At 40.1% G+C, this 23,301-nt stretch overlaps 1 protein-coding gene across 14 annotated transcripts in view; it reads right to left on the bottom strand.

The window, feature by feature from the left end:
* Positions 1–4,537: 4,537 nt before the first annotated feature.
* The window catches only part of INPP4B (inositol polyphosphate-4-phosphatase type II B), an 837,179-nt gene continuing 818,415 nt past the window's right edge, over positions 4,538–23,301 (bottom strand). For 6 of the 14 annotated variants that reach the window (XM_082727229.1, XM_082727241.1, XM_082727235.1 and 3 more), the window contains one exon: positions 10,406–11,799. In XM_082727229.1, the coding sequence (XP_082583355.1) occupies positions 11,625–11,799 (175 nt within the window). In that variant the 3' untranslated portion in view covers positions 10,406–11,624. Of the gene's footprint in view, positions 10,365–10,405; positions 11,800–23,301 lie in introns of those variants that run through there. The other 8 variants (XM_082727238.1, XM_082727239.1, XM_082727240.1 and 5 more) reach the window with 4 other exon arrangements.

Here is a 23,301-nt window from a genome sequence, read left to right as displayed (position 1 = left end):
AAATACCATGTAAACCTGGAACTGGGAGAGACTTTCTGGAATATTACACTAAGAGGAAAGAACACTCTCCCGTGCCCTGCCCCCCACCCCCCAAAAAAATCCATGGGTGTGGGAATAGAGAGAGAGATGATAGAATCGAGAGAGAGAGAGAGAGAGAGAGAGAGACAGAGTAGGATTGAGAAAGAGAACTAAAATTATCATTTAAATATCAGGTGACAGATATGCCTAAAGCCTCAGCCTTGCTCTTTCTCCGTTGATGAGTCCAGAAATTGCCTTTTGGGGATGCCTGGGTGGCTCAGTCAGTTAAGCATCTTCCCTAGGCTCAGGTCACGATCCCAGCATCCTAGGTTTGAGCCTTGTGTCCAGCTTTCTGCTCCTTGAGGAGCCTGCTTCTCTTTCTCCCTCTGCCCCTCTGCCTGCCTGTGCTCTCTCTGTCTCTGTCAAATCAATCCATTGATCAATCAATCTTTAAAAAAAAAAAAAATTGCCTTTGGTTTCAGTTAGTTACGTTTTTGCCACTTTCGGCCAACAAGTGCTGACCACCATCCCAAGTGTTTGCATTCATTTACACCTGCTGACAGCTTACACTCCTCTATTCCCAATTTAGACTCTTTTCTGAACTCTAGATTCATCTTCATGGGCAAACCCGAATTTCTGCTTGGATTTGGAAGATTTAGGCAGTTAGACCTTCCATGTTTGAAGCCAAACAACTGGTTTCCCCACCGACCTACTCCTCCACCTTCTGCATCTCCATAGGTCACCACCACTTCCCAGTCACTCCCATCCCCTCGAGCTCCCTCACCACCAGTCCTCCAGCAAGTCCTGCTATTCTGACTCCTAGAACGTTCCAGAGATCTCTCTGCTTCTCTCTGTTTCTACTGTCTCTGCCCCCGTCTAGCACCATCGCTCACTGCCTGCGCTTTCTTTCTAGCCGCCTCGCCACTTTCACTTTTGGTTCCTCATGATCCAGCCTCTGCGCTACTCCTGAAGTGATCCTTGAAAAATGTCAACTAGTCACTTTCGTTCCCCTGCTTGGAACTTTGTAATTGCTTCTAATTGCACATAAAACAAAGCTTGAATTCCCTTTCCTGGTCTGGAAGCCTTTCTCTAAGTCTAATCTCATCTCTCTCCCAGCCCTGTACTCTGTGATTCATGCACTGACCCCAGGCACAGTGTCTGTGCTTGTACCTCCCTCCCTTTCCTTGAACATCCTCCTCCTTTATGGCTTCATCTAAGTGATGTCTTCTCAGAGATCATCCCGGACCCCCTACCTAATGCCAGGATACCTCTCACCTATACCATGATTCTCTGTCAGAATACCTAGATTATATATTTCCTATCAAGCATGATAACTAATAATTATGTTTTTGTTTTGTTAGTTGGTTTCCCTTTTGTCTGCTTCCACCACTAGACTGGACAGTGAGGTCTGTGAATGGGAGAGCCAAGCCTCTTGCCTGCTGCTAACCATGATGCTCCAGCTGCCTGCCAGCAACACAGACACTCTAAAGTATCTGCTAAATAAATCAAAGAAGAAATGCACAGACGAATGAACTCTACAGGGCATAGTAAGGAAAGATTAGAATAGTGGAGACTCATTCCATTTAGAGTGATGTGGGAAGACTGCTCTGGAATAAGAAGCATATGAGTTAAACTTGGAGCAGTAGTTTGGGGGAAGGGTGGGAAAAAGGAAATAGTTCAGAGAAAACCTAGGAGAGAGAGAGAGAGAGAGAATCTGTGTGTGTGTGTGTGTGTCTCTGAGGGACATATTGTGTATGCTGGCTCCTAGTGTGGTTACCTACGGAGGACAGAGGTGCAGGAGATAGAAAGTCAGCCTTGATAGGGAAGGTGAGGCCAAATCATGGATGTCATTGAATACCACACTTCATTTAGCTTGGACAAAGCTATAGTTCTGAGGATAACAAAGGATAACAAAAGTAATAGCTGTGGTCAGAAGAAAGGAAAGTAATAGATAGGAGGTGATGTGGTGGTAAAATGTATAAATCTAGTGACCAACGGAACGTTGATATGTCGACGGAGATGGACGAAAGCTGACTGGAGCTTGTAAACCTGTGTGACTCGGGCACAGATGCATGAACAGACAGGAAAGCTGAGAGGACTGTGTGTGACCTGGGAGGTATGAACACCCCCAAACAGATATATTCAGAAATGGCCAAACAATATTGGAAAAGGTGGCACTATAGCTCAGCTGAAAAATCAAAGATAAATGGGCGCCTGGGTGGCTCAGTGGGTTAAGCCACTGCCTTCGGCTCAGGTCATGATCTCAGGGTCCTGGGATCGAGGCCCGAATCGGGCTCTCTGCTCAGCAGGGAGCCTGCTTCCCTCTCTCTCTCTCTGCCTGCCTCTCTGTGTACTGTGATCTCTCTCTGTCAAATAAATAAATATCTGTCAAATAAATAAATAAAATCTTAAAAAAAAATCAAAGATAAACCAGTTAATCAGCAACAACTACTGAAAAGAAATGTATTGAGCATGTCCTATAGACTGACAGTATCCCCAGTCAGTGTTTAGTGTGGGGAAAGAACCCAGTCTGTTTATTTCTAGCAGAGAAAAAAAAATGAATATGTATAATATGGAGAATGTGATGTTTATTTAATCCTGGGAATGGCTAGAGGAACTTCATGTCCCAAGCAGACTCTTGTCAAGCTTCTGGCCTCCAGCACCTCTGGTCCAGTTGTCAGAAATCACTTTTGGCATCTATGGGCCTGGAAAATGCTCTGCTGTGACCACTGTGGAGGTCACAGCCACCCCTCGTGGCAAGCTGGGGAACCGGCAGTAGAAACGGGAATCCAACTGCTGCTCCTGCTGGGGCAGAAGGGGTCAATCCCCTCCAGCTCTTGGCTGTCTTCCTTCTGCCTTCCAAATATGGTGCCGGGGGGTCTCAATGGCAGAACCCCAGATGTCCTAAATTGTCATGATGAATGTCCTGAGAACATGGAGTTAGTCTGCCAACCCTTTATTTGCAGATGATGGGGCTTCAGGGGACTAAACTGGGAATGGGTACTGGGTGTCACACTGGGCACGGGGCAAAGGGCTAGACATACACTTTCACACCTCCTTTTCACCAAGAAATACTAAGTAAGTCCTACTACAGCCCTCATTCTACAGATCAGAGCAGGAAGATGTAGAGGAACTTGACATGTGTCTGCATTCAGTTGGGGGAGCCGAGATCTGCATCCAGACACGGTGACTTCAACGCCCACATTCTTTAGCTGGTGTTTGATTTCTGGGCAATTCCTAAATGGAAGGAACAGGCAAGGGAAGTAGACATAGTAACTGAGCCTAAAGAATGTTTAGGAGAGCATGCTCAGGTCAGAGGAAGGGAATAATCCACAAGGGACATGGTGGCTGATGGTCAATTGGTTTAAAAACTGAGAAGCCACCCGACTAAGCAAAAAGCAGATCATTATCACCCTTGCTGTAACCAAGGGCTCTAGCAGCAAAGTCATATGGATTAGGAAGTGGAAAGTTCTTAACACCACATTCCTGGTATTTTACCCAAATATGCTTTCACAATCTCCCTTTTCACTTAATATTTATTTAAAAAAACTGGTTCTTCAGTCACCCTGATTTATCAGGACCAACGGGAGAACAGAGAACTCGGTGTTTGTTGCTATAGAGACTCACAGAATCATGCCATGTGACTATTTTTGCTTTGAGTAGGAGCTGGTTTGATATCCTGATTCTACCCTCTGGAGATACCGAAGCACAGCCCTGGAACACATTTTCTGAGTCCCTGTTGTGTGGTGACTTTGAGTGGGAATGTCACTTACAACAGTCAAGGTACCTTTGTGTGGAGGTTTAAGACAGCAGAACACTCCTGCTTCTGGTTTGATGGCAGGCAGCATTTTGCCCTAATTCATTATGCATTGTCCCACCATGAGGCTACCTACATACTGTTCCCGCTCAGATGTAGAAAGACATGTTAGTACAAACATATATTAATGATGATGACATGCTAGAAGGGGAATGTTTCTTGCTGCAGGATCAGCAATGTTCTTGAAATGCTCCAGATGGCAAAACTCCATTCTTTTTTTACATGCAACCAGGGACCTCTTTTGGCAAATTTTTTGGCAACAAGATGTAATTACAACTTTGGAATGTGCGTTCTAGTATCAGCTACTCTAATGAGTTATGAATGATCAGATCCAGCTAGCCTGTAAGGAGTAGTTAGTTCGTGTGCTCAAGTGACTCCACCAGCATCTGGGCTACAAAGATCAGTGATTTGCCCAGTGTTGAAGCACTGATATCTGGTTCTTGAACTTTTTTTCTAGACCACGGCTGATCTTATTCCTACAGAATGGCAACCCTTAAGGATACATTCTACTAGTGAATATGAGACTAACCTAGAATCGATGTAAAATTTGCACTGTAATTGTGGTCTAGCCAAAAACTAGTCTATTGTCTTTGAATGATTATTTAGGAAACTCTTCTGCTATATAAATTAGCTTTTAGACATTGCTAAACTGATGAAAATGAAAAAAAAATGTGTGATAGGGAGAAAAAGACGGAAACAGAAAAAAATAAAAATCACATTTATTTAAACAAAAATATACACACAGTGTACAATGAATATGGTTTACACGGAACAACAAAATAAAATGATTTTTCTTCAAGTGCCAGTATAACATGATCTAACCTATCTCTGACCCATTTCCTAGGAATACACATTATTGGCTCATCTAGAATATATACTTAACATAAGAAGAGAACAAATGCCACCATTTCAGATAAGTACCACAAGAGTCTGAAAATTAGATATTAGGTTAAACAATATAATAAAATATTCACACGAGAAGTACATGTGTACAAAGAACACACCTGTGCAGGGAAACGGGAGTGTCTCTCCACTTACACATCTGTGGAGCCTGCCTTTGAAACGTCTGAAAAGTCCTTTGACATGAAATATTGTTTTAATATTGACAGCAATATAAAAACATCATAGGACCTATATCGATGGGAAAGCAATCTTGCTAATACGTGCGTCAATATTGCCTGCTAGACAATGAAATCGTACCAAGCGATCATTAGAGTTGGACTGCTGGATTATGTATGCTCTTTTGTGACTGTAGAGTCATTTCAGTGATTTTAGGAAGCCTGTGAATATATTCATGCTATGAGTAGGAAAGTGCAACATCATCTTAAAGAACTCAGTTTACGGAAAGATGAACAAGGTCTGGCTTCTCAGGAACCATTGCTTGCATTAGGCTTCTCTTTCTTCATATTCACTCTCCGGGGACTATACTTCATTGTGAGCCTTTTTTTCTTTTTTTGATTTATAATTCTAAATGTTCACATAATCTATGATATTCAAGCTGAGGACAGCTAATTGCATGTACAATTTATTTTTTGGCTGATATTACCTTACAATTCTTTTTCTTACCTCCTTGGTACTAGTAGCCAGAGAGGCTTTGTTTCTTTGACATCAGAAATACTTTAGACTCTCTTATGTGCTTAGAAATAAGATTCGAAGACTGATTAATGTGCACCACGACTCAGAAGGTAAAAATCCAAATTTCCATACCTTAGCTTGATACCTAATTGGTTCACAATATTTTATCTAAACACTGATTTTATTTTCCTCTTCTTAAAGATAGTTTTGCTATAGGTAGCATCTGTGTGGGTAGAAAGTTCTAACTTTGAAGTGCCAAAGAAACAAAGGATATAATATATTGGGACTTTCTTTGTAAAGCAATAAAATATAAATACGGGGGGAAAAAGCATAGCTTCTGCCGACTGCAGCTGAGCTAAATGAATGTCAATTCACACTAAAATTGTCAATCAACCACACAACGCTCAGCAAATCATTCTCTTCTGTGGTGCATAATTTGTAAAGCCTCCAGCTATTAGGGATGCTTTGTGTTCAACAGGCTCGCTTCCCTCTCTAACTGCTGATCATGCTTTTTCTCTGGCCAGTTTCTTAAATCTGTGATAAACATTAATTTATTTCCTAAAGATTACAAAAGGTGCCCTGCATATTGAATTAGACAACTGATATGCCATCCTGCTTGGAAATCAAACATCTAAAATGTCTGTAGTGTTCTAGCATACTGCCAGAGTTTAATTTGCCTAATCTAACAGTGTGGATTTCAACCGAACTATACTCCTTAGAATCTGGACATAGTGATATGGTACCATTTTTCCTGCTTTTAGAAAATGCTGAAATTATAAGCTTAAAAACTTGTACTAAAGCACATTTTCAGTGATATTATAATAAGGCTAACATTTCTCTGAATTTAGCCCATGGTTGTTATTGCTTATGCTAAAGCTTCATGGCTAAGATTTCCCTTGCAGAAGAGAGATACATTTTTAAATGCATCTGTATGAGTATATAATTTAATTATGAAGAACATATAAACATCAAATATTACTTACAGTCTAATAGGTGTTTTTAAAAAGGGAAACAGCCAAAACAAAATTGTAGCCATCTGAAGATGCCTGATTGAACTTAATACTATATTAATACTTTCATAATGTTTTCAATTATTTGTTGTTTGCTGGAGGAAAAAGGTGGCATTCAGTTGTATGCTGGTAAATGTTTAACAACTGGTTTTCCAGGAATTAAAGGTCCCAGTTTGCAGCACTGGGTCATTTTTGGATGTAAATATTCCCACTGTGATCAATTTCAAACTACCCACCTGATGTTTCTGGGTGTGGAGTCAGGAAGAGATGCACAGTAGCTCACGATGATACAGTGTTTCCACTGTGCAGAGATAATGGACATAAATAACCTCAGAAGCACAGGGAAAGAGTAAAACGAAGGAAAACAATCAGGAAGTAGTAAGTTTTGATCATGATCCTTGTTTTTAATAAAATGTATTTAATTGCTTTTGATAATTTAATAATTCATGATGGTGTGTTTAACAACCGGCTCACAAATTTCCTGAAAATTTAATGAGAGTTAAATTTAATTTAACTCTCATGAGTCTACATGAGTCAGTTCTAGTGCACCGCTGGTATCCTTTCTCCTTGGTTCATGCATCATACTTTACACAAGGAGGGGCTTGATTTGTTGGGAAGAAAAGCATTACTCCATACAAATCTTTTTCTTTTCCACTCAGAGTCTTATTTTATGCAAAATACCATACGTAGTGGAGGGTAAAAGGGGGAAAAAGGAAAGTATCTTCCACCCAGATGCTGGCTTTTAAGACTTCATAGATTTCCAGAACAAAAACAGGGATCTGTCTTATAAAGTAAGAACTGGGGGTTAGTCATATGCTGTACTGCTCTACTTAGTTAGTTGGTCATTTTAGCACAATTCGTCAGCAGGATCAAATTGTGGCTCTGAAAAAAAAAAAAAAATTGTGGCTCTGACTCATGGGATTCCTGGACTGACTAAACACCAAAGGATTGTTTTGGCAGGATACAGACAAGATCCAAGACGATATTTACAAAGAAAAAAAAAGAAAAACCAAACAACCCTGTGGGAAATTAATGAATGCATCCAAATGTGGGTCTGCTTCAATCAAATATTTGAAACTTTAATGTTGACCTGTTTCATGGAACATTTTCAGGCTCTTTTGGGTCTTTTGTCACTGGGTCAAACATAATCAAGATTTCGCCTTCCCTTGTTTTTAAATATGTTTTCTGTAGAACTCTGCAAACAGCTCTACAGAATTGATATCTGCATTTGATAACTGCATTAGAGGGAAACATATTTTTAACCAAAAAAATTTTTTTTATCTTGTTTGGAAATGCCATTTTCTTGGTTCAGTTTCTGGCTCAATCTGATCTCTTGAAATAGGTCTGCTCGTGTATATTTTAAATAAAAAAAGAGAGAGGAAAGCATGACTAGGCTGTGTTTTTACAAAGGAGATTTTAAAACTTTCTAACATTTGGTCTTTGATCTAGGAAACTGCAAAAAATTAAGAAATAGTGAGGTGGATTTCCAATGGTACTTGGAATAGCTCTCAGGAAGAGAGCAGTATTGCTGTTGGTATGAAATATGAATTTTCTTGGTTAAATCCACTTTTAACAGTATGCACAGATACAGGCTTTATAAAGGGAAAGGCAGATGACTCTGCTAATAATTAAAGAAAACTTCTATGCATTTGTATGGCAGTAATCTCCAGCTTTTGAGACTTCTCTATCAGAACTTACTAAAAATGAAAGAAAATATATCTTTGGGATATCTTCCCCAAATAGAAGACTGTACTTATTGATTTTCTATTTAATAAATATTTTTTTCTGTATCTTTGTCAAGAGTTCTCATTTTTAAAAATACAAAGAAAAATGACTTTATAAGCGTATTTACAAGATGATGCATTTTCATTTAAGGTCTTTTGGAACACAGACCACTCTTTGATATACTGAGTGTGGCTTCACTGTTACTCAAGGAAACCTCTGTCATCCCAACCTCTTTATTTAAATCCAACGGGATCATGGAAATAACCCCAAATCCTATCATTTTCAAATAAAATTGACCAATTCAAAAATTATATTTAATCACTGAAATGGAGAATGAAGCATAAGAGAGAACACCAGGAAACTTGGTCTGTAAATAGATCCATAGTATACAGCACCTTTTTATTTAAAAACCTGGAAACTGTTTGTAGATGACCTCAAATACAACGCCCACAAGTCACTAGCTAAAATAATGGATTGAAAATTCTAGTATGAAAGGTGCCAAACAGTTATCAAAAATTTGTAGTAATCTGAAAAACCCAACACAAACCTAGAGATCTGTTTGGAGTCCTTAGTTCAACAGACATCTTAGCCAAGAAGCTGTCACACTAGCTATGAAAAAAACCCATAATATCATCCACTGAATGTGGGCACAGCCAGGAGATGTCTACGTAACAGCCCTCCAGCATTTCCAAGGGGAGATTTATGCTCTGGATAACATACTCTTCCAATGAGTGAGGAAAAAGAATAAACTCTTAACATCTGGAGAAAACAGGTTCATTTATTCAGACCATTATACTCCAAGGCTCAATTCTGGCAATAAATGCCAAATTTTATTTAACTAACTAGCATTCTCCCACAATTTTCACGTATATTTTTAGCATGGCAGTTTGGAGAATAGACAATCCACAGGCCAGGAAGGTAAGAATGAATTGTAATCATGGTTCTAAAATTATCTAGCTGGATGACTGGGGTGCATCTCTTCCTGGTGCTTTAATTTACCCAATTACATTGGCCTTATACAAGATGATCTCCAAAGCAATTTCTAATTTGGAATTTTGGAATACCTATGGTGCAATTTTCCGGAGAATAAATTCCAAATTCAGGTTACCAGAAATAATTGTTTGAGTTTATCATTAGTTATGGCTGCATAGGTCTTAAAATGTTTATTCACATATAGTCATCTATGCCAGACATGCACACTTCTACCATCTATATTCTGTAACAAGAGGACTATTGGGAAACATCACAAAGATAGTTTATTGACTCTTATGAACTTGGCTACATAAAGTTCGGGCTGATGGGGATTTTCACATTTGACATCAGCAGGCTGATCATCTTTCATTTCCTTGCAGTAGCTGTTCCTCGTGGTGTTTTTTCTACTAAACTATTCAACTTTTTCTATCACCACTTCTGTAATGAGGTCACATGACTCTCGTCAGAGTTTTGAAAAGACAGCATGTTGTGGAAAAGTCTCTCACCGTGTTGCTAACACTGTCATCTACCTGTGCGGGAGGACTGGTCTCATCTTGCCCCGAGGCCCCAAGTCTTTACAAGCACACCTGCAACCCGCTTCTGCCGTCAAGTTCATGCGTTGACGTTACCGAATTTTAATTCACTGGAAAAATATTTTCCAAGTCCCAAAAATGGGCTCTAAGTTTACACGTAAGAACAGCTGTGGAATAACATGTCTGAGTCTCCCTCCCCTTTGCCCCTCTCCTGTCTTCGCTTGGGAGGTCGAGAGTCCCTCTTGGAGTCACCTGTCCTACCTCTGTGGCAGCCTACATTTCCTCAGAATGCCTCTGGCTCAGGGACTCTATGAATGAAATGTCCCCGTCCTGAGCTGATCTCAGCCAGCGAGGGGCGATGCATTGAGACCGAGAACTAGAATCACAACGTTACTGGAGATTTTGTAAATGGATTTCTTTCAGAGTAATATGCTAACACCTAATTCAAAGAATGCCTAGATCTGGGCCACCATCCCTGATCACTTCCCCTCCACAAATTCGTGACAGTAAAAAAGGTAAAAGGGTGGAGATTATCCGACTGAAGCGTGTTTGTGTTCCTGTTTATTTGCCTGTTGGTAAAGTTAGGTGTCAGCTTTTCCATAAGTCCCCTCTGGAGGTCGGTAGTACTTGGGGAAAGCCATCAGCTGTAGCATGTTGAAAGCATACTTCCTGCATTTGACATTCTTCAGTACATTCTCTATGCGGCATCCTTCTCTGGTGAAAGGGGGAAAAGTACAACTTCATGAAACACAGAATAAAGAAATATGCTTTATTTGTTCAATGCAGAGTTGCAGCAACAGTCCAAGTAAAAATAACAAAGAGTCAACTCTACATTTTTTTTTTTTTTCCACAAATGATGATACATCTTACAAAGTTAAATCCTAGGCCAGGCCCAATACCGTTATTGCCCTCAGAAAGAGATGATTCAAGTCTCTTTGCTCTTAACCGATATTTAAGGTTTAATAAACTCTTTAAATATAATTTGCTCCACAATACGGCTTCACTTTCGTCTCATAAATATATCTGCCTTTTTTTTAAATAACTTTTCCACAAATTAACTTCTCAGTCTCTTTAAAACACATTAAAATCTACATGTAGCCCTAAGGATGCAGGTTCTAAGAATAAGGCATTTAATTGATTAAGTCTGGCCCTATAGATTTTTAAAGGAAAACTTCATCTCTATTTTACTTCATTATTTTAGCTGTGCAACGAAGAGAAGAATGGCTTTCCCAACAGCCTGGTCCAAGTCTCCGCTTTATAAAGGAAGGGGGCTTGTGCACAGACAATACAAAAGTCACAGGTGCTGAAAATGGCGTGTGGGACACGAACAAGACCTGGTTAAAAAGAATAGAAAAGTACTCCGAGAGCCAAATCAACCCAAACAATAATTACAAACAGGTTAATTTAATTACAAAACATAAACAGCCACTCTCTCCATAAAATTGCGTGACAGTGAAGGGTCAATTGAAGCCAAGAACTAACATAACTCATAGGTTAAGGAATCAAACAGAAGGTTCTATCAGCGGACAGCAACAATGATATTAGCACAGTGGAAATCAAGTCTGGAACCTCCCACATCTCTAAGACTTGTCTCACGGTTTCAGCGCCTTGTGCCAATTCATTCTTAATTGTTTTTGATAAACTGAATGGGAAGAGAAACGGGAGGTGCAGAACTTCAAGCTTTCAGGATTCTGTTCTTTGTCTTATTCCAAAGACGGTAATTTAAAAATTCTTTTGAGCTAGTTCACAGTGGGAAACACTTTTCCATGAACAAAAGAGCAAAATAATTCCCTTAATGCATAGTACTTCTTTTTGTAGATTTTTAGGAAAAACAAACAAAACACAATTCAAACATTTGGTCTGTTTTTTTTTTTAAATTCTGTGAATTTGAAAATGTAGAAATATTACAGCATCACCCCCCGTAATTTAAAGTCCATTGTCATTTGTAGAAAAGAAAGGGATACAACATAAAACTTATTGGTATTTGGCTAATAGTAACGCAAGACTTAGAATAAGCCACACAACGAGCAGGTGTGAGCTGACAAGCAGCAAGGCGACGGGATAGAAGTGTCGAGAAGTTGGCTTGTTATCAGTTAGACAGCCTGTTTCGGGATCATCGGATTCACTCAGTGCTCCCTGGGTTTGTCTGCTGTTAAACAGGGGTGGGGAGGGGGAGTCAGGGGAGAAAAGAAAATAGTATAGCATTCACACAGGAAAGAAACTCAACCTTAAATATCCTGAAATACAACACATTATGTTACATAACACAGCTGTTTCAGATGGAGTTTTTATGCTAAACAGCCCCAAAAGCATCCTGTGCATCTTTTTTTTTTTTCCCCATACTACATTGACAACTGCATTAAAAAAAAAAGAGAGATTCCTTTTGCTTTTTGGGCAAGAAGGAACAGAGAGACACTAAGATAATATTCACGCAGGCTGAATGTGTCTGTACCGGGAAGAGTCAATCGCATAAGCATAACAGCACCAATCAATAGGACTACATGAATAAAACTAAAATATGGCTCAACCCATAAAAAATAATCTGATAAATACATCTTCGGAAAACAAAATGAGAAACACAGTATGGAGTGAAGCAAACGGACATTCCTGGCACCTTGAAACACGCCATCTATTGACACTATACTACATAATGCATTTATGGTTATAAAAATGATCTATGGAAATGGTTTGGTTTTTAAAATGAATGAAACACCCGACATGCCATCCTTGCCAGCCATATGATTCATTGAACAAAACCCGACTCAGCACCCTCCTGTTAGTTCGGCCCATGAACTATGTGTTCTGCTGCTCATCTTGCTTAGATGAGGCTGAATCTATCTCCAAGGGACCCCGATCTGAAAAGAGATCCTTATCTGCAGAGCGACTCTTTGGAAAAGAACAGATTTTCTGTGCACGTGAAAAACGGTCGTTGGTAATCGGGCTTAAAAAAGCGGCAGCCATCGTGGCAGGTCTGAAATCTGCCATGCTCATGTGAGTCGAAAATAAAAATTCTAGGTTCTATTTCATCAGTTGTCAGAATTTTCAGAATTTCAGTCACAGGTGTCAATTTCAATCTCAGGTGTTAAGGCGTGGTTTGATCTTGATGAGCAACTCCAGGTTCTGAGGCAGAAAACTGGTTGTTACTCAGTCTCAGGAAGAATGCCATGTGCACCAGCCCCCAAGCTTCCAGGCCCCCTTCAACCAGGTGCGGCCCCTGAAAACCTCCAACACAGGCACTCGTGATGAGGCATTTCACCGCGTCACTGGCCACACGAGCAGCAGTGGCGAGAATTACTATGAGCATCTGTCTGACTTAGTTTAAAGCATTCGTTCAGTCATGTTGTGCTGTGCTCTGGTGTTTTCTTGTTCTTTGGGAAGATCTAAGGACTCTGGAGCCAGTGACAATGTTAAATAGCAGCATCTCTGAATAAGACACATGGTTTATTGAGCAAGAGGAGAGTTATTCTGGACTTGCATAATTCCCACTGTCTCCTGGTTGCCTGTTAAGCATTCTACGGCACATTAGGTAGGAAATAGGCTGTAGGTTTTATTATATTTAATTTAATTTTTATTTATTTTTTAAAGATTTTATTTATTTATTTGACAGAGAAAGACCCAGGGAGAGAGGGAACACAAGCAGGGAGAGTGACAGAGGAAGAAGCAGGCTTCCGGCTGAGCAGGGAGCCCCATGCGGGGCTCGATTCCAGGACGCTGATATCATGACCTGAGCTGAAGGCAGACGCTTAAGGACTGAGCCCCCCAGGTGCTCCTAGGCAGTAGGTTTTTTGTAGTATTTTTGTGATTAGGAAAAGCTTCCTTGACTAATATTATTTCTCTGATATCACTACCATTCCCTCCCGTCCAGTTTTAAGGTGAAAGTTATCTGTAGCAAATCTTAACTTTGTTGAAATTGTTGCCTCTCCAGTGTTCCCTGTTAGGAGACATGTATAGTCTCCTGGATCAACCCTACCTCTCTGTCATCTACCTATCAATCATATTATAAATGTTCTATTCTGATTACAAATTTAGGTTAAATAGTAACCACGATCGATCAATATAATAGTATAGAAACACTCTCTCCCTCTGGAACTGCCTGTAGATAGGCTCTGGCTAAGGAATACACTACTGGCCAGAAAGTAAGTTGAAAGGATTTTGTGAAGTCCTTAATCCAAATACAGGGGAATAATTTGCACCCAAGGGGCGCCTGGGTGGCTCAGTGGGTTAAGCCTCTGCCTTCAGCTCAGGTCATGATCCCAGAGTCCTGGGATCGAGTCCCGCCTCGGGCCCTCTGCTCAGCAGGTAGTCTGCTTCCCTTCCCCTCTCTCTGTCTGCCTCTCTGCCTACTCATGATCTCTCTCCCTCTGTCAAATAAATAAATAAAATCTTTAAAAAAAAATAAACAAAAATAAAACAAAACAAAAAAAACCCCGCCAGAGCACATTTCACGTTTTCCAGTCTGTTTGCTAAATTTGCCTTAGAAGTAAAAATTACTAAATTAAAAGGTTGTGGTTTTTTGTTTTGTTTTTGAAAAGATAGTTTTATAATTGAATTACTTTATTGTTTACTGACTCCCTTCTCTGGAGATTAGAATAATATATGAAAAAAGGCCTCACACATAATAATTCCATTATTCAGCTAGAATTGAAAGCTACGTGGTGGGGGCGGCTGCCACGGAACGTAAGGCTTGAGGCCCCGGACGATGTCGCAATGTGGTCACGGGTGCTAGTGGGGCTGTCTCCTTCTTTCTACTAAGTATAGCACAGATGGTCATTTCCTCATAACTACAAATGAGTTTTTAAGCACTCTGCAAGGGTAAACTGCAAAGGATGTGTATGTACTGACTGAGTAATGTTATAGGAATTTCCTCACCAGCAGATTATGAAAAACAACTAATTAATGGCTGCCTTACAAGGTGTCCTGACCAACTAGGGTCGCTCGTTTTAACCATCATTGGTAGATCGCCATGGAAAAAATTACTATGTTGCCGCCACTGAAAATGTGACATGATCAGTCATTTAAGGGCAGTTACTGAATCTGCAGGATAGAAAATGATTTTTTTCTTCTTTACAGACCCGACAAAGCCATCACTTAAAAAAAAGTAAAAAGAAATGTCTCACGTTTAAATACATCACTGTTACCTGAGGAAACATTTCCTTAAATTAAACCCAATGTGCATGACTTGATGATATTCGTGTTTTTCTCCCTCTTTTCTGTGGGTGGCTAGGGTGTATGGTGGATCACATGTCGCCCAAGGCAGGTACCCTCTCAAACCACCCAGATCGCTAAAAACAAAAGCAAGAGTCTTCCTGTCTTCCCCTGCTGGGTAATCATTCATGAAGAGTTGTGCTATTTGGTACTTTATTCCTTTAACTGTTAGAGCTCTTCCAGCTCCCCCAAAGGAAAATTCCCAATTAATACTAAATTGAAAAAACATTTCCTCTGAGCAGAAAGCTGATTTCCTCCTGTGCTAAAATGAGATCACTTCACATTTAATTACATCCAAGTTGGGGGCTGTGGGCATACCATCTTGAAATTATGAGCTAAGATTTTAAAGCCAATATTTTATAGAGCTTTACTTGACTCCACAATTATCTGATAAATCAATCTTAATAGAGAACCATGTTTCAGGCCCTGGATTGCTGGGTTGTGTCAGATTTTAAGCCTGTTGATCTGTGTAAAAATGAATATAATGTAGGACTCTTTGAGACAGGTACAGAAATCATAGAATCATAGATTCTCAGGGGTAAAAGTGACTTCAGAAAATCTTCAAGTTGAACTGCACACTTAACAGATGAGAAACTAGATCTGAAGGCCTTGCCAATGCTTTACAATAATAATTGCAGGGAAAGGACCCTGAGAATGTAGTTAGCCTGTTACGAAGCTTGCTTATATGGTAGTCTGATAAAATAAGGGGGAAAAGGTTTCTTGTGTCAATTTAGATCAAGGTCCTGAAATTTAAAACTCAAAATACTTCTAAATGTCAAATTACCAAAGCTTTCCAAACATTTAATTTATAACTAGAATAGCAGAAGTATAATTCCAGGACTTTTAAGAAACTGTACAACTATTTAAATACAGGGAAAATTTTGATAAAACAATGTCAGAGGTGGGATAATTTTCGGTGGTCTAGAAGGAAGATTAGCCTTTATGGCCACTGGATCACTGGCCACGTTTAAGATGGTTTCTTCATTCTAACTGGTTTTCAGAATCTAATTCAAAATATATTATAAGAAAAGCCCCTAATTGAAGAAATTACTCAGAAGATGTAAGACCTTGTCACTCCTTTGAATGTCCGGGTCATAGAGTGTTTCTGGTCTTTTTGGACAAGTTTGGTATAAAAGAAAGAGCAGTGTTAAGCAAAACAGAACCCCAAAGGAAGCAGGAGTCCTCCGCATAGGACACTGCATGTCTTTCCGAACAGGACATGTTTTGAGGAGGGGGAGTTGCTATGAATGAGAGGATACCAGAGCCTAATAACCAGGATGTGATGGTGCGCTGAGGAGCCGGGCTTATCAGAGAAGACGAAGATGGAAGACGTTGAGAATCAGAAGCGCTCCATTGGCTTAGAGAAGAGAAAAAAATCAAGAGGTTGATTTCAGAGACTCAGTTTTTATAGTGTAAAGTCTGGGCTACCTTGGGAAGCAAAGAGAGTTTGTTGGAAGTAAAGAAAAAGATCTCCCTTGCATCCTGTCCTACCCTGCGAAGGCGGCTTTCTAGACATTACCTGGTTTATTTCTTACAAACAGCCAATCTGGTCGGTGTTATTATCTCCAAGGGCCCACAAGGGTCACAAAACTTGTTCAAGAGGCAGATGGGAGATTTTTATCCCTGTCTGTCTAGTGGAAAAATCATATTCCTCTCACTTTATGACTGGGTTCCTTCAAGGACAAGGTTTCTTGCTCCCTCCGAAGCTGGCAGGTGTGATTTCTTGCTAGTTATTACATTACAGTAAGTGACTTCTAAAATTACTTTCATCTCTACCTTCCTGTGATTCTTTGATTCTATTCAAACATAACGGCAGCACTCTAGAGATGCATGTTTTTTTCTACTAACATAATAGGTGACAGTTCAATAAGAACTAGTTGAGGCAGGGAGCAAAAACCAAAGAACGCCAAGCACTGACGCTGTGTTCGGTCTCTAAAGGTGTTCTTACTCATTCTTACCTATTTTCAGAATTTTTAAAAAAATGTGACTTATTGGACTATTTTGATTTAATTTCTCCCTGGTATCACTTTTTGTACTCTTCTTCCACTCCACTCTTTTAGTTTTATAAAGTGTCTGGAAAATAGGAATAGCCTCTTACCAGAGAAGAAGCGAGTCTCCACAGTGACAGTTTCAGAGAGTATCTTAACATTGCTTTGAAGAGACAGAAAGTACATTATGTCCAGAAAAACCACTCAAGAAAAGATAGGAAAGTGGTTTGGTATCAAGTCTAAATATGCTTTATATTAATTGGGGGCGGGGGCCTCGAACTCTTGACCCTGAGATCAAGATGTGCTGAAATCAAGAGTTGGATGCTTTAACTGACTGAGCCACTCAGAGGTTCATAAAGAAAAAAAGAAAGGAGGGGGACATAATGAGTAGAAAGTATAATTGCTTCCATCAGATGATTATCAGAGAACCAATTCCAGTTTTGATCTTAGAATTTTAGAAAGAAGAATATTTGGATGAGATCCAGAAAGAAATATCATAAATGATTAAAGGACTAAAGAAAAAAGCCTATAAGGAGGTGTTTAATGTTAATTTTATTTGGATAAGACAAGACTAATATGCAATGTGATCGCTGTATTTACATATATGTAAGACAGCAGTAAAATCATTTTTGAGGTGTTATTTTGTGTTCTCTTACATTTTAGGCTGTCAACTAAAGCATGTGTCCCAGGGATTTTAGCCGTGCTGGAAGTGAGAGCTGCCCGAACTAAGTAGACCCGCCCTTCCTTAATCTCATGACAGAGAAAATGTGAGGTGGCCAATGGGGGGAAAAGGATCTTTGAGGGTGGGGAGGGAAAAGAGAGGGAGAGGGAGAAGGAAAGGGAAGGGATAGAGAGACACATAAAGACAGAGAGCACTAACTGGGAAGAAGACAAAAGGACAAAGTTTGGTGTGGGGGGAGTGAAGCCTTCTGCATGGGTGCCTGGGGACAAAGGACAACCAGAGGGGGAGAGAAGCAGGATGCATCCAGGCAAGCTGGCCCTCAGACCTGCCACTGGTCTTGTCAAAGATTCCCTGATCTTGAGTTTGGCTTGGGTGCAATGAAATAAGAGGTGTGACGTTACCGCAATGAATAGGAAAATGGGCACATCAGTGGCTAATGATGGATACAGACAAGTTCTAGAAGTTTCCTTGCAAGGTAAGACCTGCGGCAAGAGGAAGTCTCAAAATAACAGAGACTGACTTTCCATCAGTCGGGCTGGAGAGGAACCGAAATGAAGAATGACATTTGTTTAAAGAAATTTCTTTAAAAGAAACAGAACAAAAACACATTTCATCTTATGTACCTTAGTGGGCAGATAAATAAGGAAATTCTACAAAGAAATAAGTACACAGATGTAGATATAGACCCATAACTCATTTTCTATTTCCCATGCAACTTAACTAGTTTTTCTTTGTACAGGAATGCCAACAAGATGACTTAGCTTTAATTGCTTCAGAATAACAGTCAGAAGAAAGGAAACCAGTCCCTAAAAAACATTCTGTGAGTGTACTTGCTCCTTTGGTACTTAAAAATATAAAAAACCACTGTCTCACTGCTCTAGTTCACCACTCTCCTGGAGTTCGGGATAATTTTTATCCCCAAGTTAAGAGAAAATTAACATGCTCAAAATAAGCACCAGACCAGGAATCATGAGGTAAATCGACTGCCAGCTAGCTTCCCTTGTGGAGCTGGGGGCCTGGTAGAGCAGGCGGCCTGACTCCAGGGGTGGCCCTTAAGCTCTCAAATAAAAATCAAAGTCCATATATACCGAAAAATTATAGCTGATGTTATTCTGAAAGTAGCCTGGAAAATGTAGTAGCTAGCGGTAGCAACAAATAAATATCAGGACTTGCATAAAAGTAAAGAAAATCAGTTCAGCTCTCTCCTCACCTAACTGGTTAAACTTCTATTTCTTTAAAAGAGAATGTTAGGGGCACCGGGGTGGCTCAGTCGTTAAGCGTCTGCCTTCGGCCCAGGTCATGATCCCAGAGTCCTGGGATCCAGTCCCACATGGGGCTCCCTGCTCAGCAGGAAGCCTGCTTCTCCCTGTCCCAACCCCCCCACCCCCCGGATTGTGTTCCCTCTCTCGCTATGTCTCTGTCTGTCAAATAAATAAATATAATCTTTAAAAATAAATAACTAACTAAAAGGGAATGTTAACATCTACCCAATCAGATCATTATGATATGATGCAAAGGCACTTACACATTTGCAAGAGTAAAAATCATTAAACTCAAAATTCTGCCTTGCCCCTCATGCTAAATTTCAGCCCTTGTGCAGGCAGTGAATTCCTCGACAAGACTTAGTTCCAGCTCTTTCTCCTCCCCTTCTAGCCAATGTTGAGGTGCCCCAGGATTTAGGACAGTAAGCTTTACTTTCCTATACTATAGATACGTTCCCTCAGGGATTTCAGCTAGTCTCTGGACTATCCCATAATTTTGTGCTGACAAATATGAAATCTCTGTAGTTTAGACCTCTTCTCTGGATTACAGACACAAATAGCACATCTTCACTTGGATGCCAACAGACATTCTAAGAATTTAAAGGGGGGCAGAATCTGCCGCTCCCAAATATGCCACATTGGAAAAGGATTACCTTGAGCTAAAGGCACTTAAAAAGAGCATGTGCAAGAGGGATGCCCTAACCTCCTCTTTTCTTCTCCAGAACAGGAATAAAGGAATAAAACTCCCATGGGGAAGTGGCCCTTCACTTATGAGGAGAAGCAAACATTCTTATTGCAGGAGATGGGGAGTCAATGCTCACGTTTCTCTACAGAGAATTCTATGCAACAGACCTAAGGGAAATCATTCTTCCCTTTCTTTAACTTACTCCATATTTTAGTTACTTTCCCACAATTTCCTCTCTTTCTTCAGTCTAGTATAAAAATATCTAGGTTTTGATACTTCATTGGGTTCATTTTTTGGTAAAGCTTTCCACATACATGTGAAATCTCTATGCTTTTCTGTTTGTCTTAGGGCAATTTAATTCTCAGGCCCAGCCAGACACTCTAAGAGGGTAGAGGAAAAGTTTTGCCTCTCACGATTTCAAGGCCAAATCTTCTGTCTACCTCTTCTACCACCATACCAAATCAGCCTCTTTTCTTCCTTCTCAGCACAGGAAAGGACCCTCACCTACTCTCAGACATTCATGGTAAGCATCTCAGATCTCCCAGATTCTTCAGCTTTCTGTAAAACACTCCACCTTCATCCATCAACCAGTCAGACCAGTTCACACCATCTTCACTGCACAGCCTGATGGATCCACTGTGGCCCGTAGCCTTGCTCTTGTATCAACAGAAGCAGTTTTCCTGCCTTCACTACTCTGACTTTGCTATTAAATTTCACTAAATCCTGGTGTATCCATTTACGCATACAGTAAGCAAAACCAATGCACTCTTCTTCTTCTTCTTCTTCTTTTTTTTTAAGATTTTACTTATATATCTGACAGAGAGAGAGATCACAGGTAGGTAGAGCGGCAGGCAGAGAGTGGGGGGTGGGGGAGCAGGCTCCCCGCTGCGCAGAGAGCCCGAAGGGGGCTCGATCTCAGGACCCTGAGACCATGACCTGAGCCGAAGGCAGAAGCTCGACCCACTGAGCCACCCAGACACCACTCTAGTTGCTTTCTAAAAACATTTCCTGGAGAACGTTAGAGAATGAAAATCCAGCTGCATCCTAGCTGCCCACAGCTCATCAAAATAGCAGTGGTGCTTACTTAGCCATCTACAGGGAGGTGGAACTATTTTTAGCTGCTCAGCCCTGAGACGGGAGCTCCTGAATCTCAAGGAGGAAGTTCAGCTACATCCTTCCGCTCCATCGTCTGCTCTGGGTTGTCCTGGTTTTCATCCCCTCCCAGCTGAATGAATGCTGTCAACCTTTCTCAGAGACGCTGTCCTGCTTTGGGGCTCCCTTGTTCCATCTGAAAGGGACAGAGTGGAGTACGAACCAACTCAACACCCTAGTGTTATGCATTCCCAGACCTTCACTTTGGCCCACTCTTTGAACAGGACCCTCCAAAAGAATCCATTCAGTTTTTGTCCCAGCCCTGTTCAAGTGTTCCTCATCTTCTCTAGAAGGGCAGGTTCTCTCTCTTTTCCCACCTTCCAGTTTTTCCCATTTTTGTTTCCCAGTTTTCCCTTTACTCTCACCATCCCCTGCAGACGGTATAACAGTATGAAGCTACAGTTTATGTTATTAACTCTTAAAAGTGAAGGCTTATGAAAATCCTAGGAAAAGAGAGTAAGATACATTTGAGAATCTTAGAATTTAGTTTCTGGATACAAGTACATGGTTAAAACCAATATGACTTACATAACTTTGAAAAAGGCAGAACATAAAATATGAAATACACCAAGGAAGAATAACCTCAAGGTATAACTAAAAATAGTTTACATATATTATAATTAATCCCTGCTACAGAGATCCAAAAGTCAGGGACAATGTCTTAGAAAAATAGACTTTTGTGATGGACAGTTAGGGTGAATAGAATTTCAAGGGCTAGAAATTAGGTGCGATTGGGTGAATGTAAATTACAAGAAAAGGTGTGAAAATGAGAATGTCAGATGCATTTGGGAATGACCCATAGTCTGCTTTGGTTTTAATAATGGGGCAGCAAGGAAATCAATAAAGGCAGGGAAACTGAATTAAAAAGAAAATATCTTTTTTGTTACTTACTTATTTTAGGCATTTGCTAAAATAAACACCTACTTTGCTGTAAGAAATTCAGCTACAGTGTTTTGAACAAAGATGGGGTTATTTCACAAATGTTTGTGATTGACAGCAAAAACTTAGACCTTATTCTCTAGAAGGGGGGTGGGTTCCTGAGCAGCAGGGTGGTGAGGTTAGCTATGTGTCCTAGGGCAGCAGAGGGCAGCAGTAGAAGGAGGGTTTGAGCCAGGACTGCAGCAGGGATGGGATAAACTGGAGATAAGGAGGAACCCAATTAGGAGGCTATTTGAATAGCCAAGGGGAGAAATGATGAGGGCTTGGGCTTGGGAGTGAAGAGGAAGGGTAAAGAGTTGCAGATTCTAAAACAAATAATAATAAAAAAAAATAGGGTATATGTTAAGAGTTTAGATAGGGAAAGATCAAGGAGAGGAAGAGTTAATAAAATAAGGTTTTAGGGGAAAATGCATTCTATTTAAATATGCTATATTTGACACAAGACTTCATTTAAATATGTGTCATGAAAGACAGCTCTAGACTGTATCTAGATTATGTAGTTCTATACCCTAAGTTTGGAACTTTCCTGAAAAACATGGGCTAATTTGATAAAGCCACCCACGTGGAGAGTATGTGATGAGTAGAGACGAGAATTGAGGACAAACTCTGCGGAATGACTGCATTTGAAAAGCCCATGAGAAAGGAGGCAGAAGAGACAGTAACTCAGAAAACAGCCACAGAATCAAAGAAAAAAAAAAAAAAAGTGTGATCAATGAGTCTAATCTGCAGCAGGAGCAAGGAGGTTGCAAAGTACATAAAGGTCACCAGATTCAATAATTACCTGGCTTGTAGTCTTTGACTTTCAGTAGAATTTTCAGAGCAGAAATTAGTTTACAAATAATGAATGAATGAGTAGTGAGGCATGGAAGGCAGCGTTTTATTCTATTTCAACTAGGTCCAGAGCCTTGAGAGTGGAAAGAAGGAAGTGAGTACAGAGTCTCAAAGGGTCAATAGCATTAATGAAACTGCTAGGATTTGGGAGATAGGTATGCTTGGAGGAACAAAGGAAAAAGGAAATAGGGAGATTCAAGAATATGGGCTAGTTGGCTATCTTTTTCAGAAAAAAAAAAAAAAAAGATACTTATGGGCTGAGGACTAGCCACAGAACAGTGAGTTTTCACTATTTATCAAAAAGTCCTAAAACTAAGTCCTTACTAAGCTGGGGTCCACTAGCTTCAAAGCATTCCCTGATTCATCTGAACATGGACTTGAAGATAAATGTGTCCAGGTGCTAGAGGAGGGGAATGGGGGGAAGTAACCAAATTAGAAGATTCATCTCTATTTTGTGACACAACCAGAATTTTTTGCAATATATTCTTATTGGTTTAACAAGCAAATAAAGCCAAGATGAAATTTCTAGTCCTCTAACGATCAGTGTCCCAATAAATTAGAACATACATCTATGCTACTGATCATGTGTTTGGAGTAGCATCTTTGCATATACTTTTGAAGCTCATTGTCATTTGGTCCTAAGGGTTCACACTTTACATTCCCATATAGATTTCAAAACAGCATGCATTTCTGCTCAACTGACTCTTTCTTCACAAGGTTATGTGGAAGGAAACCTCCCTATGATTGTACAAATATAAACACTACCAATCTGAAGCCTTTTATCCATACAAATGAGGACCAAACTGACTATGCTAGAATGCATTATTCTCCTCCCCTTTTAATATTTAATCCTGTTAATGACCTTTAGTTATCTAGATTTTGTGCCCAGGATATGACTCCTGATTCT

The sequence above is a fragment of the Mustela nivalis genome (assembly GCF_964662115.1).
Source record: "Mustela nivalis genome assembly, chromosome: 4".
NCBI classification, from domain to species: domain Eukaryota; kingdom Metazoa; phylum Chordata; class Mammalia; order Carnivora; family Mustelidae; genus Mustela; species Mustela nivalis.
The sequence above is the reverse complement of the archived record's forward strand: the minus strand, read 5'-3'. Positions and strand labels throughout refer to the sequence as shown.